Raw genomic sequence first — 19,114 nt, 5'->3', positions numbered from 1 at the left:
TAAAATATTATCCACTTTATCTAAATATCGTAAAAATATTGCCTACGTTATATTAATATCGTAAAATTATTATCCACATATCTATATACAATAAAAATACTATTAAAATTACGCCAATATCGTAAAAATTTATCCGTATTATCCAAATATCGTAAATACATTGTCTTCTCTATCTACATATCGCAAAAATTCCGAGCTACCACGATATCGTAAATCGATTATTTACGCTATCCAAATAATGTATAAAATCTATCCAAATCTTCGGGATATCTTAAAGCTTTTATCCACACCAACGGAGTACCGTAAATCGTTTATCCATCTCAAGTAAGAAAATTAGAGTACCCCTCCTTACCTCGTTATAATTGTACGTTTCTCGGGTATCTCCGTGCATGTACTGGCCTTGGACGCAATGGATACCAGAGACCCGCTACTGGTATCACTGCTGCTGTGGGCCACAGATGTTGCTGTACCACCTCCCGAAGGAGATCCAAATGTTGTTGTGCGCAATGTGTAAATACCTCCTCCGCCGCAGCCGCCTGTTCCCCCTCCTGCCACTTCACTGTCTACGGTGCCATTTGTGGTGGTGGTGGTGGCTGTGGCACCACAATAGGTTGCACCATCTCCTCGGCTGGCATTGTTGATGCCATTACTTGTGGTGGTGCAGGTTGTGGATGAGCTGTTGTTGTTGCTAATGGCTGTTGATGTTGTGGCATCAACCACATTTGTTGTGTTGTAGGAGGAGGATGAGGTGTTGCAGGTGTTGGAGGAGCTCGATGCGGGGGAGGCCTTAATCTCTGCTGATGTGTGGACGTTGTCCTGCTTGACCTGCTGCTGTGACTGTTGGTGATTATCGTTGGCCTCATCCAGTTCTGAGGGATCGAATTTACGTTTCTTTGGATGTTGTCGAGGTATGGCGCCGGCGGTGGCGGCCATGCCACTGCAGGTTGTGGCGGTAGTGGTTGCCTGAGTTGCTGCATAAGACGTTTGTGGCACATCCTGCTGATGCTGTTGCTGCTGCTGTTGGAGTTGCTGATGATGTTGTTGTATTGACGTATTGTTGCTGTTGTTGTCATTGGATGCTGATGATACTGCTGCTGTTGTTGCCACCGCCGTTGATGGTGTTACCATTTTGTGGGCGTTTTGGCGGCTCTTTCAGCAACAGCAAGGCTGGTGTCTGCTTTCCACACCGCCGCTTTCCCCTCCCGCCAATGGTTGTGATATTGGCCGTGTTCTGTCTTCCTCTTGCTGGCTGTTGAATATAGTCTGTGGGGGGAAAATATTCCTTCTGTGGCTTGATTAGCAAGAGAAGAAGATACTGCTGCTCCCTGAGAGATGGAGAGAGTGAGAGAGCGCGCGCAAGAGAGAGATTAATTAAAATAATACTGATATCGTCGTCTTCTGAGGAAATCGTCTTCCATGTGGTACGGCGATGACTTCAGATTAGGAATCCAGTCGTTTTTTTTTAGAATGTTATGAGAAGTCGGGCATTTGAAGCAGCATTTGTTGTTGTTGTTGCGACACTTGACAATGATATTGCAGCGGCCACATTTTCAATGCTGCAATAATCATGTTGTTGTTGTTACAACAAACCAACGGCTAATTTGGGGAGGGCAGCTAAAAAGGGACAACACGTCAGTTAGACGTTCGTGTCGGATCTCAACATTTTGTTGTAATGGCTAAGAGAAGATTCCTCCTGGAAAAAAGAGAGAAAAAGAGAAAAATTGTGAGCCATTGTTTTGAAATTTAAAAAAACTTAAAATTAGGAAAAGAATAAAAAAAAATAAATTGTATTTTTTGAAAGGGAAAAAAGTTATTAAAAAATGTGAGTTATTTGGGTGAAGTGGATAATAAAAAATAACGGGAAACCTTATATATCTAAATATGGATAACGTGGATATTTTTACGATATTTGCGTAACGTGGATAATTATCTTCATACAGTGGGATAACGTGAACAATTTTTTTAAAACATTTGGATATTGTGGATAACCGATTTGGACGCATTTTTAAAATATTTGGATAACGTGGATAATTTTTTTTAACAAATGTGGATAATGATTTGATCGGTTCGGATAACGTGGATAATAATTTTGAACCATTTATATCACGCGGATAATATTTTTGAAATTTTTAAATGATGTGGATAAAATTTCTATGAAGATGGAAAACGTGGATAACATTTTGAAACATTTGGATAACGTGGATAACTTTTTGAAACCATTAGATAAGGTGGATAAAATTTTTGATGCATTTGGATAACGTGGATAATTTTTAAGGCATTTGTAAAACGCGGATAATTTTTTTAAGACAACTTTTTTTGGACAACTTGGATAATATTTTTACGATAATTTAATGAGGCGGATAATATTTTTAAGGTATTTGGATAACGTGAATAATATTCAAAATGCATTTGGAAAACTTGGATAAAATTTTAAGGCATTTGGATAACGCGGATAACATTTTTAAAGCATTTGGATAACGCGGATAATATTTTTAAGGTATTTGGATAACGCGGATAATATTTTTAATACATTTGGATAAAGCGGATAACATTTTTAAGGCATTTGGATAATGGGGATAATATTCTAAGTCATTTGGATATCGTGGATAATATTTTTAACACATTTGGATAACTTGGATAATATTTTTAACACATTTGGATAACGTGGATAATATTTTTGAGACATTTGGATAACGGGGATAATATTTTTAAAACACTTGGATAACGTGGATAATATTTTTGAAGCATTTGGATAACGTGGATAATATTTTTAAGGCATTTGGATAACGTGGTTAATATTTTTGAAGCATTTGGAAAACGTGGATAATATTTTTTAGGCACTTGGATAACGTGGATAATATTTTTAAGGCATTTGGATAACGTGTATAATATTTTTGAAGCATTTGGATAACGTGGATAACATTTTTAAGCCATTTGGATAACGCGTATAATATTTTAAGGCATTTGAATAGCGCGGATAATATTTTAAGGCATTTGGATAACGTGTATAATATTTTTAAGGCATTTGGATAATGTGGATAATAATATGAAGGCATTTGGATAATGTGGATAATATTTTTAAGCCATTTGGATAACGCGAACAATATTTTTAAGTCATTCGGATAACGTGGATAATATTTTTTACGATGATTTAATAAAGTAGACAATATTTGTACGACTTTTGGATACCGCGGATAATATTTTTTATCCATTTGGATAACAAAGATAATTTTTAAATGCATTTGGATAAAGTGGATAATATTTTTGAAGCATTTGGATAACGTGGACAATTTTTTTAGGCATTTGGATAAAGTGGACAATATTTTTAAGGCACTTGGATAACGTGGATAATATTTTTGCGCCATTTGGACAACGTGGATAATATTTTTTAAGGCATTTGGTTAACGTGAGAAATAAAGTGAGAAATATTTTTGAAGCATTTGGATAAAGTGGATAACATTTTTAAGGCACTTGGATAATGTAGATAATAGTTAAAGGCATTTGGATAAAGTGGATAATATTTTTGAAGCATTTGGATAAAGTGGATAACATTTTTAAGGCATTTGGATAACGTGGATAATATTATTAAGGCATTTGGATAATGTGGATAATATTTTTAAGGCATGTGGATAATATTTTTAAGCCATTTGGCGCATAATATTTTTGCCATATTTCAGTAAGGCGAATAATAATTTACGATATTTCAATAAGGCGGATAATGTTTTATTGTTACCCCACTTCACAACTCACTTTCTCAGTTACTCCCCCCTCTCTCTCTCCCTCAATCTCTCGTTGCGGTAGTTTGTTTTGGTGTTTTTTTTCTGATTTTTATTTCTAGCATCATGGGTGTATTGTGTGTGGGTGTTTTTCGGCTTCTTCAGTTAGATAACTTGGATAACTTGGATAATATTCTCTTTTTATTACATCACCCTCGTAGATACCTTTCAAAAAAGTTTTTTTTTTTTGAATTTTTCTATTCAAACTCAATAACGCGGATAATATTATGTTTTTTACTATATCACCCTTCCTTACCTTCTATTTTTTTTAATTTTTCTATTCAAACTCTTGTTTCATTTCTCTCCAACCCTTTTCCATACATTTCGTTATTATGGATACTGATTTTGTGAGTCATTTCTAGAGGGCCAGTTGGAGTATTTTTCACTGAGGAGTTGAAGGCTAATTATGCTCATCTGCGTAACAAGCATTCACACACACACACACCCATTTACATACACCACATAATTTTTTTTCTGCGCATAAAATTTACGATGACTAAGCCTGGTATTTTGTTATATGTGAATAGAATTGATTTTTGCTGTAATGACGGCCGGCTATATCGTGGCGATCCATATCCAATGACTCATCACTTTTCCCAATGATTTGAATACAGAAATTCTTATTGGAGTTAATGTAATTGGCAGTGGAAACCACCACCATGGCATCAAATGTATCATAATAACTCCATTATTATGCTTTTTATTATGTTTTTCTTGTTGGTACTCCTTGTGTTGCAAAGAGTTTTGCATTAACTCTTCTCATCACTCATTTGCCAATTTGATGAGGAGGCTTCTCTTCTCACACACTCCTCCTCATTACATGGCATGGCAGCATTTATGTGTGTAACTGAAGAAGACGAAAAACACCCACACACAATACACCCATGATGCTAGAAATAATAATAAGAAAAAAAAAAACACCAAAACAAACTACCGCAATGAGAGAGAGAGATGGAGAGAGGGAGGAGTAACTGAGAAAGTGAGTTGTGAAGTGGGGTAACAATAACCATCAAAATGTATGTATGATTTTCATTTGCATTTTTCTTGCATGGCATGCAAAACAAAAGATCTATTCATGTTGTGTGTAATGAGAGGAGCGGAGGGAGAGGAAGCAATAAAAATTAACTCTCTTTCTCATTGAAATACACTCCACATCCAGGCAATCAACAATGCATTGATAGAATCATAGGATTCTATTGAATAACGAAAAGGAAGGAGGAGAGGGAGGGGGGAGAGCCTTCTCTCAATAGCGGTGCTCTAAACAATGGCAATAAAAACAACAATAGTAAAATAATGAAAAATAAAAAATAGGCGAAAATAACATTTTTCTCAAGTGACACATTGCACTTCATTGGGTAGGTGTTTGTTGTTGTTGCTATTCACATTTCTTTATAACTCTTCTACGGGTGATGTTCAACACCATTTGTTGTTGCTGTTGCTATTTTTTTGCTGTTTTTTTTTTTTCTGTACGGAGTAGAGTATTCCTCAAAGGTTTTTGACCTTTACATTGACCATGTATGGAGTTGGGTAGGCACGACTATCGGTCGGTTGGTATGTATGTTAGTGTGTAGCCATAGTGGTGGGTACGACGACATTGTAGTACCCCAATAGTAAACGGAGAATAAATTGCCGAGTGAATAAGTTGGAGTTGACATCAAAGCACGGAACGAGAGAGGTGGTTTGCTGAGGGACCGTTGATGTGTTGTATTTTTTTCTCGTTCTTTTTTTATTTTATAGAAATGCAAAACCTTGTATGATTTTGATTTCACAAACCACACGCCACCGCAAACGGCAACAACAACAACAGCAACACCAACAACCAAAATTCAGGCAGGCAGGCAATGGAATGAAAACAGAAACACAAAAAAAGTCAGTTTTGTTTCAGAGTTTTGCAAACATTGAAGTTCTCAGAAGTCCATTGGAGAAGAAGAGGAGCCTAGTTTTTTTTTTCATTTTTTGGCTAATGGCAATCCAATATGCCCGCCGCAAAATTCATGTTGTATGTGAGTGTGTTTGCATATGTAGGCTATATGTTTGAAAACATTTTTTATTTGTTCATAGAAAATTGTCCATTAGCAGCATTGGCCGCTCGCTGGACGACAATAACATGATGACTGACTGCCTGCCTGACTGACTGGCAGGCAGGCAACCTGATCTTATTCAAACCGAAAGCAAGGCAAATCAATTTACAGTTGCATCGAAATCGGAGTAGGTTTTTGTGTGGACAAACAAAAACACAAAAAAGAAAAAAAAAACAATTCGTAGTAGTAGAACAATAATAACAACAACAAAAATACAATATACGAAGAACATATGTATGTAGATGCGTATGATGAGAAAAATATTGCTGGGACCATGTGGAACTACCTATATGGGAATAATAGTTTTTGGCAATGTTTGGATATCTTTGAGTTGGGGGATGATGGAATCCAAATAACGTAAAACTGTTATCCACGTTACCTCAAAAAAAGAACAGCAACCGGATCAAATAACGTCAAATAGTCATGTTATCCACCTTATCCAAGTGTTTCAAAAATTTTATCCACGTTATCCAAATGCGTCGAATTTATTTTTCAAGTTATCCAAATGCCTCAAAAATTTTATCCACGTAATCCAAATGCATAAAATATTTTATCCAATTTATCCAAATAGTTCAAAAATGTTATCAACGTTACCAAATGTTTCGAATAGGTTATCCAGGTTATTCAAGCGTTTAAAAATTGGTATCCACGTTATCCAAACTTTTTAAAAATAATATCCGCGTTGTGCAAATGCATCAAAAATTTTATCCACCTTATCCAAATGTTTTCAAAAATGTTATCCACGTTATCCAAATGCATTAACAATTTTATCCAAATTATTCAAATGTTTCAAAAATATTATCCATGTTATCCCTTTGCATTAAAAATATTATCCACGTTATCCAAATGCATCGAATTTACTATCCACGTTATACAAACGTTTTAAAAAAAAAATTATCCACGTTATCTATATGCATCAGAAATTTTATCCACCTTATCCAAAGTTTCAAAAATGTTATCCACGCTATCCATATGTTTCAAAAATGTTATCTACATTATCCAAATGTCTTAAAATTTTATCCACGTTATCCAAAGTTTCAAAATGTTTCAAAAATGCTATCTACGTTATCCAAATGTCTTAAAATTTTATCCACGTTATCCAAACATTTCAAAAATAATATCCACTTCATCCAAATGCATCGAAATTATTATCCACATTATCCAAATGCATAAAATATTTTATCCAATTTATCCAAATAATTCAAAAATATTATCACCGTTACCAAATGTTTCAAATAGGTTAGCCAAGCGTTTAAAATTGGTATCCACGTTATCCAAACTTTTTAAAAATAATATCAGCGTTGTGCAAATGCATCAAAAAATTTATCCAACTTATCCAAATGTTTCAAAAATATTATCCACGTTATTCAAATGCATCAAAAATATTATCCACCTTATCCAAAGTTTCAAAATGTTTCAAAAATGTTATCCACCTCATCCAAATGCATCGAAATTATTATCCACGTTATCCAAATACATAAAATATTTTATCCAATTTATGAAAATAATTCAAAAATATTATCAACGTTACCAAATGTTTCAAAAAGGGTATCCAGTTAATCCAAACGTTTAAAAATTGATATCCACGTTATCCCAACCTTTTAAAAATAATATCCTCGTTATCCAAATGCATCAACAATTTTATTCACCCTGTCCAAATGTTTTCAAAAAGGTTATCCAAATGCATTAACAATTTTATCCAACTTATCCAAATGTTTCAAAAATGTTATCCACGTTATCCCTTTGGATCAAAAATTTTATCCACCTTATCCAAAGTTTCAAAATGTTTCAAAAATGTTATCCACGTTATCCTTTTGCATCAAAAATTTTATCCACCTTATCCAAAGTTTCAAAATGTTTCAAAAATGTTATCTACGTTATCCAAATGTCTTAAAATTTTATCCACGTTATCCAAACATTTCAAAAATAATATCCACGTTATCCAAATGAATCGAAATTATTATCCACGTTATCCAAATGCATAAAATATTTTAACCAATTTATCCAAATAATTCAACGTTACCAAATGTTTCAAATAGGTTATCATGGTTATCCAAGCTTTTAAAAATTGGTATCCACGTTATCCAAAACTTTTTAAAAATAATATCCACGATATCCAAATTCATCTAAAATTTTATCCACCTTATCCAAATGTTTTCAAAAATATTATCCACGTTATCAAAATGCATCGAATTTACTATCCACGTTATACAAACGTTTCAAAAATATTATCCACGTTATTCAAATGCATCAAAAATTTTATCCACCTTATCCAAAGTTACCAAATGTTTCAAAAATGTTATCCACCTCATCCAAATGCATCGAAATTATTATCCACGTTATCCCTTTGCATCAAAAATATTATCCACGTTACATAAATGCATCGAATTTATTATCCACGTTATACAAACGTTTCCAAAATATTATCCACGTTATCCAAATGCATAAAATATGTTATCCAATTTATGTGATCCAATTAACCAAATAATTCAAAAATATTATCAATTTTACCAAATGTTTCAAATAGGTTATTCAGGTTATCCAAGCGTTTAAAAATTGGTATCCACGTTATCCAAACTTTTTAAAAATAATATCAGCGTTATCCAAATGCATCAACAATTTTATCCAAATGTTTCAAAAATATTATCCACATTATCCAAATGCATCAAAAATTGTATCCACCTTATCCAAAGTTTCAAAATGTTTCAAAAATGTTATCTACGTTATCCGAATCTCTTAATATTTTATCCACGTTATCCAAACATTTCAAAAATAATATCCACTTCATCCAAATGCATTGAAATTATTATCAACGTTATCCAAATGCATAAAATATTTTATCCAATTTATCCAAATGTTTCAAAAATATTATCAACGTTACCCAAATGTTTCAAAAAGGTTGTCCAGGTTATCCAAATGTTTAAAAATTGTTATCCACGTTATCCAAACGATTCAAAAATAATAGCTACGTTATCCAAATGCATCAAAAATTTTAGCCACCTTATCCAAATGTTTCAAAAGTAATGGCTACGTTATCCAAATGCATGAAAAATTTTATCCACTTTATCCAAATGTTTCAAAAATGTTAGCCACGACATCCAAAGTTTTCCAAATGCCTCGAATTTATTATCCATGTTACCCAAGTGCCTCGAATTTATTATCCACGTTATGCAAACGTATTAAAAATAATATCCATGTTATCCATATGCTTCAAAAATGTTATCCACCTTATCCAAATGCATCCTAATTATCCAATTGCACAAACATTTTATCCACTTTATCCAAAGTTTTCAAAAAAAAAGTTATCCACGTTATTCAAAGTTTTCAAAAATAATATCCACGTTATCCAAACGGTTAAAAAATAATATCCCCGTTATCAAATGTTCAAAATTGTTATCCACATTATCTAAATTCATAAAAAATTTTATCCTCGATATCCAAATACTTTAAATCTACATCCAAATCTATTATCCACATTATCCAAATGTTAAAAGACTATTAGCCAAGTTAACGCAATGATTCAAAAAATTATCCACGTTATCCCACAACATCAAAATAATCATCCACGTTGCCCAAATATCGTAAAAATATTATCCACGTTATCCAAATAAAAAAACCTTATCCCAATATCGTAAAAATATTATCCATGTTATCCCAATAGAGTAAAAATATTATCCACGTTATCCCAATGAGGTGAAAATATTATCCACGCTATCAGAGTAACTTAAAAGTTTTATCCACGTTATCGCAATCGCTTAAAAATATTATCCAAAGTATCAAAAAATATTATCCACGTTAACCAAAGTATCAAAAAATATAATCCACGTTATGTCAATAACGTAAAAATATCCACGTTATCCAAAAGTCCAGAAAATATCTTCCACTTTATCCCAATAACGTAAAAATATTGTCCACGTCATCTAAATAACGTAGAAATATTATCCACGTTATCCTAATAAGGTAAAAAATATTATCCACCTTATCCCAATTACGTAAAAATTTTATCCACGTTATCCCAATAACGTAAAAATATTATCCACCTTATCCCAATAACGTAAAAATATTATCCACCTTATCCCAATAACGTAAAAATTTTATCCATGTTATCCATAATATCAAAAAATATTATCCACGTTATCCCAATATTAAAAAATATTGTCCACGTTATCCCAATATCGTAAAAATATTATCCAAATAACTTAAAAATATTATCCACGTTATCCCAATTACGTAAAAGTTTTATCCAAATTATCCAAAATATCAAAAAATATTATCCACGTTATCCTAGTAACGCAAAAATATTTTCCACATTATCCAAATAACGTAAAAATATTATCCAATAACCTAAAAATATTATAAACGCTATTCACATGTTTCAAAAATATTATCTACCTTATCCCAGTAACGTAAAAATGTTATACACGTTATCACAATAACGTAAAAATGTTATCCAAATAACTTAAAAACATTATCCACGTTATCCAGATAACGTAAAAATATTATCCACGTTATCCAAAATATAAAAAAATATTATCCACGCTATTCCAATAACGTAAAATCCAAATTAGTTATCTCAAAAACGTGAAAATGTTTTCCAAAAGCTCAGAAAATATTATCCAAATCATTCAATTTATCCCAATACCGTAAAAATATTATCCAATTTAACCCATAAGGAAAAAAGGAAAGTTATTCCAGTAAAATAATATTATCCACCTCATTCAGACCCTTAAAAATACTAACCACGTTGATTGGGATAGGAATTTTATTTGAATAACGGTGGATAACATGGATACTGCCTTTACGACATTTTGATAATGATTTCACATTTTTTGCGGATATTATGGATAAAACATTACGATACGGATAATATTTTACCATTATCCACATTCGTAATCACAACAATTACAAAGAAATTCATAATCCGCCATTTAATATTCTCCGCATTAATGCTTTTTTTTTACTATTATAGTCATACGTATTGTGTGTGTAGAGAGAGGGAGAGAGAGGGAGTGCAAGTGGGTGGTGTATCCACTCAATGTGTGGGTGTGTGAGAATACAATTTACGTGATGTGGAAGCTGCACGAGTAGTTGTAGCAAATGTAAACAATGGATGCTGAGAGTAAGAGAGTGAGTGAGAGCGTGGCTTGAATTGGGGAGCCAAGGCGTAAGTGTGTGCGTGTGTGTAAAGGAAATCTTTGAGAAATCAGGAAGCGAAAAAATACGCTAGAGTAGTTCTTCTAAGAGTGTCATTTTAAAGGCGGTTGGCTAGCTAGCTAGCAAGTGTTAAATAAAAGTGTGTAGGAGTTGAAAGTAAGAAAGAAAAGACCAAAGGCAAAAACAAAGTACCTATTCTCTTTTACAACAACAAGTAGGTATCATGGGGAGAATGGAAAAAAAGAAGGAGAAAACACAAACATCCAAGTCGGATAGTAACAAATCATGTTGCCAGCAAAGAACAATGTCAAACAGAAATGAAGGAGTCTGGTGAGAGGGAGAAAAAAAGAAAGGAGAGTGAGAGCACGAGTAGAAGTAAGAGTAAAAAATTGCAAGGGAATTTGTGTAGGTGCAAGGGTATTTAATTTTTGTTTTACAATTTGTTCTTTTGCAAAAAGGGAGCTTTGGAAAAAAAACAAGGGTTGCTGGTGAAAACCCAGGAGCCAGCCAGTCAGAAAAAAATCTTTTGAAATATTTTTTAGAGGCAGCATCATAATTTCACCACCAACAACGTTGGCATCCTTAGTCATTACTCTAAAAAAATGGGGGAAAAAGACTACAGAAAAACCGAGACGTAATAACTTTGATTGTGGTTGAGTTGGAGGAAGATGGTTAGTTGCATGGAAGAGGTGTTGCGCCATCATTTAACAGGGATTTGTTGATGACACCAATACAACGTAAGTTCTAAAGGGTTTGTTAGGATTTCTTATCGTACAAATCCGCTCCCTCTCTCCCCGAGGTTAGTAAATATTCAAAGGGGTTACCTAGTGCAAACCCAGCAAAGTCGAGAAAGAAAGTAAGAGGATGAGAGGAGCATAGTTATTGCATGGTTTGGGACCCATAGGGAGGAAAGTTAGGCTAGGAGATTTGTGGAAATGGTAATTCTACTGCTTTGTTTTCCAACAGGAAGCATTCTAATCCACAACTCTTTCTTTTGAGAATTTTCATTATATGTATCTGTATGTGTGCGTACAGTTAAAAATGCCATCCCTGGCAACCTGGAGGGGGAAAGTAGTAGTAATCATAAGGACACAACAAATACCAGCATACATGAAGTACGAGTACACGCTTCCTTCATGTCAAGAGGACAGCTAGCATCCAATCATTGGTGTGTCGCCATGAGAGTCCTCCTTGCTCTGACACTTGTCCCGGGTGAAGTTTAAAAATTATATTTAAATTTTAAGGGAAAAATTAAAGGCACTAGATTGGAGTAAACGGATTATGCCCTGTATCTAAAAGAAGCGAAAATATATTTCACGATAAACAAATATCGTAAAAATAATATTCAATCAAATATCGTAAAAATCCGAATAAAATCCTTATCCGAATAATGTAAAAATTTTGTTTCCGTTATTAAAATATCGTAAAAACCATATCAACTTTTTTAAAATACCGTAAAAATATTATGCACCTTGTTCTAATATCGTAATAATAGCATCGACCTTATCCAAATATCGTAAAAATAGTATTTACTTTATCCAAATATGGTACAAATATTATCCACGTTGTTCAAATATCGTAAAAATATTATCCACGTTGTTCAAATATCGTAAAAATATTATCCACGTTCTTCAAATATCGTAAACTATTATTAACTTCATCCAAATATCGTAAAAATAATATGTACGTCATTCAAATATCGCAGAAATATTTTGCTCGTTATTCAAATATCGTAAAGATATTATCGACAATAACCAAATAACGTAAAAATGTTATCAACGTTATTTAAGTATCGTACCAATATAATCCACTTCACCCAAATACCGCAAAAATATAATCAAGCTATTCAAACACCGTAAAAGTATTATCCACTTTATCCAAATGTCGTAAAAATATTATCCACGTTATTCAAATATCGTAAAAATATTATCCACCTTACCCAAATATCATAAAAATATCCAAATTTATCCGAATATCGTAAATGTATTATCCAAGTTATTCAAATATCATAAAATATTATCCAAGTTATCCAAAGACCGTAAAAATATTATCCACGTTATTCAAATAATGAATACATATTATACGCGTTTTCCAAATATCGTAAAATATTGTCCACTTAATCCAAATATCGTAAAAAGTTTATCCACGTTATCCAAATGTAGTAAACATATTATTTACTTTATTTAAATATCGTAAAAATATTATCCACCTTATCTTAATATCGTAAAAAGATTATCCACTGTATCTCAATATCGTAAAAATATTATTCACGTTACTTAAATATCATAAAATATTATCCACGTTACCTAAAGACCGTAAAATATTATCCACATATCTAAATATCCTAAAAATATTATCCAAATATCGTAAAATTGTTATGCCATTATCCGAATATCGTAAAAATATTATCCACCTTATTCAAATGTCGTAAAAATATTATCTATTGTATCCAAATATCGTAAGAAACACTAACCACGTTATTCAAATATCGTAAAAATATTATCGACTGCATCCAAATATCGTAAAAAATGTATTATACACTATTCAAATAAAAATATTATCCACGTTGTGCCAATATCGTAAAAATATTTATATGTTAACATGATAAAAATGTTATTTACGTTGTCCAAGTATTGTAAAAATGTCCAAATATATTCAAATCTCGTAAAATATTATTTACCTTATCCAAATATCGTAAGAATATTATCCACGTTATTGAAATATTGTAAAAATATTGTCCACCTTTATCAAATATCGTAAAAATATTATCCACTTTATTCAAATGCAGTAAAAGTATTATAATCGTTATTTAAATATCGTAAAAATACTATCCACCTTTTCCAAATATCGTAAAAATATTACCACTTTATTCATGTATGATAAAATATTACCAAATGTCGTAAAAATATTGTACCATTATCCAAATATCGTAAAAATATCCCCGCTGTGCCAATATCGTTCCCAAATATCGTATCCAAATACCGTAAAAATATTATCCTCTTTATTCGAATATCGTAAAAATATTAATTATGTTATTCAAATCTCGTAAAAATATTATTTATCTTATCCAAATATCGTAAAAATATTATCCACGTTATTCAAATATCGTAAAATTATTAATCATGCTATTCAAATCTCGTAAAAATATTATTTACTTATCCAAATATCGTAAAAATATTATTTACTTATCCAAATATCGTAAAAATGTTGTTCACGTTATTGAAATATCGTAAAATATTATCCACGTTATTGAAATATCGTAAAAATATTGTCCACTTATTCAAATATCGTAGAAGCTTCATTCGCTTTTTCCAAATATCGTAAAAATATTATCCATTATCCATATGATTCGCCCTTATCTAAATATCGTAAAAATATTAACCACGTTATTTCAATGTCTTAAAAATATTATCCACTTTATACAAATATCGTAAAAAATACAAACCACGTTATTCAAATATCGTAAATATATTATCCGCGTTGTGCCAATATCGTTAAAATATTATCCACCTTATTTAATATCGTAAAAATATTATTTCCGTTATCCAAATATCGTAAACATATTATTTACTTTATTCGAATATCGTAAAAATATTAATTATGTTAGTCAAATCTCGTAAACATATTTTTTTCCTTATCCAAATATCGTAAAAATATTATATACGTTATTCAAATATCGTAAAAATATTAATCATGCTATTCAAATCTCGTAAAAATATTATTTACTCGTCCAAATATCGTAAAATTATCTACGTTATTCAAATATCGTAAAAACTTCATTCGCTTTTTCCAAATATCGTAAAAATATCCATTATCCATATGATCCACCCTTATATAAATATCGTAAAAATATTATTCACTTTATCCAAATATCGTAAATATATTATCCACGCTGAGCAAGTATCGTAAAAATATTATCCACGTTCTTTAATATCGTAAAAATATTATTTACATTATCCAAAAATCGTAAAAATATTATCCACTTTACTCAAATATCGTAATATTATCCATTTTATCAAAATATCGTAAAAATATTGTCCACGTTATTCAAATATCGTAAAAATATCAATCACTTTTTTAAAACATCGTAAAAATATTATCCATTATCCAAATGATCCACCTTATCTAAATATCGTGAAAAATTTAAACCACGTTATTCCAATATCGTAAAAATGTCATCCACTTTATTCAAATATCGTAAAAATATAATCCACGTTCTTTAACATCGTAAAAATATAATTTACCTTGTCCAAATATCGTAAAAATATTATCCACGTTATTCAAATGTCGTAAAAGTATTATCCACTTTATACAAATATCGTAAAAATATTATCCACGTTATTCAAATATCGTAAATAAATTATCCATGTTCTTAATTTTGTAAAAATATTATCTACGTTATTGAAATATCGTAAAAATATCGTCCACTTTATTCAAATATCGTAAAAATATTGTACACGTTATTCAAATATCGTAAAATATCATTCACTTTACCCAAATATAATAAATATATTTTCCACGTTATTCAAATATCGTAAAAATTGTATTTCCTTTATCCAAATATCGTAAATATCCTAAATCCTTAACCTTTTATGAAATTTATCCAAATACCAAAAATATTTTTTAAATTATTGTCCATATTATCCCAATATCCTCCAGCTACCTTCAAACTACATAAAACCTCTAAAAAGGACTCTCCCATAAATGCTCCCAACTAAAATAAAAAACAAACACTCGTACCTTTCGCAAAGCAAACAACCTGTGTCCATGATTGGCGCGTACAGTAATCATACGCAGCGGGTGCATTGATTCAAACAGCTTCTGTCTGATGCAAAACTTTTTTTTGTTTCAACAACAACATCTCCAACTGTTGGCAAAAAAACGAACGAAACGAATACACATCAAATTTTTCATGTTTTTTTTTTTCGAAATAAAAAAAACTCCTGAGTGAAATAAAAAAAAAATCGAGCTAAGCACAAGTACCGACCGGGACACAATGGAAAATTGTATCCCACTACGGAATCTCCAGCACATCACCACCTCCTCATAACCACCACTACGTCATGGAGTACAAATGAAAAGCACCTCGATTTTTTTTTTTTCATTTTATTGCCGCCGCATGGCAACCAAACTACCTACAGAGAGAGAGGCCGACCAACTTGAATTGCTTGATGCTGATGTTTGGCTGTAGTTTTGTTGCAAAAAAAAAAAAAAACGCAAAAAAAATGTCGAGAAAAAATCTCTGAATAGGCCTACTACTCCTTCTGTTTCCTCCTGCATGTTACCCCGTTACTCAGGGATTCCTTGACCCCCTCCATCCCACCTCACCACACATTGCGAACACATTTCGAGTCAGCGACAACGATTGACTGACTGACTGGCTGGCTGGTTGGGTAGTCTGTTGTGTGTTTACAATCATTACCACACACTACTATAACTGTGGCCGCCGCCATCGTCTCCCCCGAATAACACCTCCATCATCATCATCGTCAACACAAAACTCAAGTAGGCATCATTGTGTAAAAAAAAAATACAAAAAAGGATCCAAATTTCAAAGCGCAACAGCAAATAAAAAAACATACACACACAGACATCATCATCACCATGTGATGAAAAATTGTAGAGAAACGCAGAACAAAAAGCAAAAATAAAAAAAAAAACATTTCAAAAAAGTCATTGCAAAAAATAGAGGAAAGGATGCACATCGGTTGACGAACGAACGAACGGCGGCAATGCAATGCATGCACATTCACAATGTTTACTCACAAACACACACACACCGACACAGACACATACTCTCCCAAACAAACTTTGGGGGGCCCCACAAAGACGATTGACTGTGTTGTGTGTTGCCAGAGCGAATGACTGCGTAAGTGAGTGTGTGAGAGAGGGAGAGTGAGTGAACGAATACTATTATTGTTTACATTTCAATTGAATGAAGGAAAGGAGGAATGCCGTGTATGGAGCCAGTGTGGTCAATATTGCGTTTTTTAAATCAATAGTTTTATGGTTGTTTTAGTCGCAAAGTCGTTTTTTATGGATTAAAGTAAAATAAAATGAAGTTATTGGTGTATATACTTTTTCGTTCGAGGCTGCTCATAGCTGGTGTTGTGTGTTGCCAGAGCGAATGACTGGGCAAGTGAGTGTGTGAGAGAGGGAGAGTGAGTGAGTGAACGAATACTATTATTGTTTACATTTCATTTGAATGAAGGAGGAATGCCGTGTCTGGGGCCAGTGTGATCAATGTTGCGTTTTTTTAACGATAATTGGTTGTCAATGTTGTGTGTTTTAAATAAATATTTTTAATTTTTTAGTTAGTTTTAATGGATTAAAGCAAATGATAAGAAGTTATTTGTGTGCAATTGTTTTTTTTTTTAAGTTATGTGAAATTTCATAAAATACAGTAAATGAATGCGAAAGCAAAACATTAATTTTATGTGAGTTTTTCAATTTTACTTAATAATAATCATATACTTGAAAAATACTCACAGAATTGGTGTTTTTCTTTTGCATAAATTTTCTTTCGGCATATATAAATAAAGAGGCCGTAACCGAAAGAGGACTTCCGTAGTCATCCAGTGTTTCTGATTTTATTTTATTTTTTTAATGAATATTTTTGTTATTCTTTATTTCCAAAGTTGATTTCTTGTTAATTTTCAATTATGAAAAACTAGTCAATTTTCATAGAAAATATTGACTAAAATAATTATCGATACCATAATTTTTCAGGGACTAAGACCTCTATAGCTGATGTTGGGATTCCAGCTCTATCCTTTCACCAAATGCCAAATTTAGTACTTTTCGTACAAAAAATGAGAGGTATTTCAGAAACCACCTCCATATCTTAACCAAAGATTTCAACAGTGACTTCAATACAAAATTTCAGGATTTCAACTCTATCCTTTTACCCAAAACCAAATCGAGTACAGTTTATTCTTTTCGTATAACTTTAGTACTAATTTTTAAAACGACCTCCTCTCAATCCTAGAATCCTAAACAAAGACCTAAAAATCAGATTCTAGCTACTTCCCTTCACCAAATTTAGTATCATTTAGTACTTTTCGTAAACATATAGGACGCATTTCCAAACCACGGCCAAGTCTCAAACACATATACCATCAGAAATGTAATTTATTTGAATTTATCTCTATTCGCACAATTATAGCACACATTTCCGAAACCATCTCCATATGTCTTGGCTCAGACATGAATAGTGACCCTATACCAAATTTCACACTTCAAGAACTATATATTTACCCAAAACCAAATTATACCAAATGTAGTACTATTTTGTACATTTGCGTGCATTTGTAATACACATTCCATACCCACCTCTTTATCACAAATCTACTACCAACAGTTATCCAATACAAAATCTCAAAATTCTAGCTTCATCCGTTTCGCCTGGGTGTTGATGAATCGTTAAGTCAGTAAGTCAATTACTTCACTCTAGATTTATTTTGCTCCACTGTATGGTAAGAGGTGTCCAAAAATATCCAAACAATTGGCAACACTGGTTAGGACTCTCTTGTTTTTTATACCCTACACCACAAGATGGTCAGGCTATTATGTCTTTGTGCATTTATTTATATCAGGCAAAAGGAAACGAGATAGACCCATTGTTCCTTTTAATGATCTGCATAGAATCACATTCTGAATCGATTTATGCATGTCCGTCCGTCCGTCTGTCCATGCATTTTTGTGAACAAAGTACAGTTCGCATTTATTGCCCCCTATCCAGATGAAATTTTGCACAAATCATTTGTTTGGCCCAAGGACGAATCCTATTGAAATTGGAGATAATCGGTCAAAATTTAGATATAGCTCCCATATATATCTTCGTCCGATTTGCCTTTTATTGTGTACCAAACGTGTAATATCCGACCGAATAGTATGGAACTTTGCACATACAACCAAATTAGGCCTGAAAATAAGTATGCCAAATTTGATCGAAATCGATTCAGATATAGCTATAGCTCCCATATATATATTGTTCATCCGATTTGTTATTTTTGTCCTCCGCAGCCGTAATATGCACTCTGTAACAACAATATTTGGGGAAATATATCAAATACAGCTCAAAAATACATTTGCTAAATTTTA

General features: G+C 32.3%; 1 protein-coding gene across 1 annotated transcript in view; it reads right to left on the bottom strand.

The window, feature by feature from the left end:
• LOC101893878 (pneumococcal serine-rich repeat protein) overlaps positions 1-19,114 on the bottom strand; it is a 117,057-nt gene that overhangs the window by 30,920 nt on the left and 67,023 nt on the right. The window contains exon 4 of the mRNA XM_059123385.1: positions 353-1,693. Within this exon, the coding sequence (XP_058979368.1) occupies positions 353-1,128 (776 nt within the window). The 5' untranslated portion in view covers positions 1,129-1,693. The remainder of the gene's footprint in view (positions 1-352; positions 1,694-19,114) is intronic.

Source organism: Musca domestica, unplaced genomic scaffold, assembly GCF_030504385.1.
Source record: "Musca domestica strain aabys unplaced genomic scaffold, Musca_domestica.polishedcontigs.V.1.1 24, whole genome shotgun sequence".
Classification (NCBI taxonomy): Eukaryota; Metazoa; Arthropoda; class Insecta; order Diptera; family Muscidae; genus Musca; species Musca domestica.
This window is presented reverse-complemented; position numbering and strand designations above follow the sequence as displayed.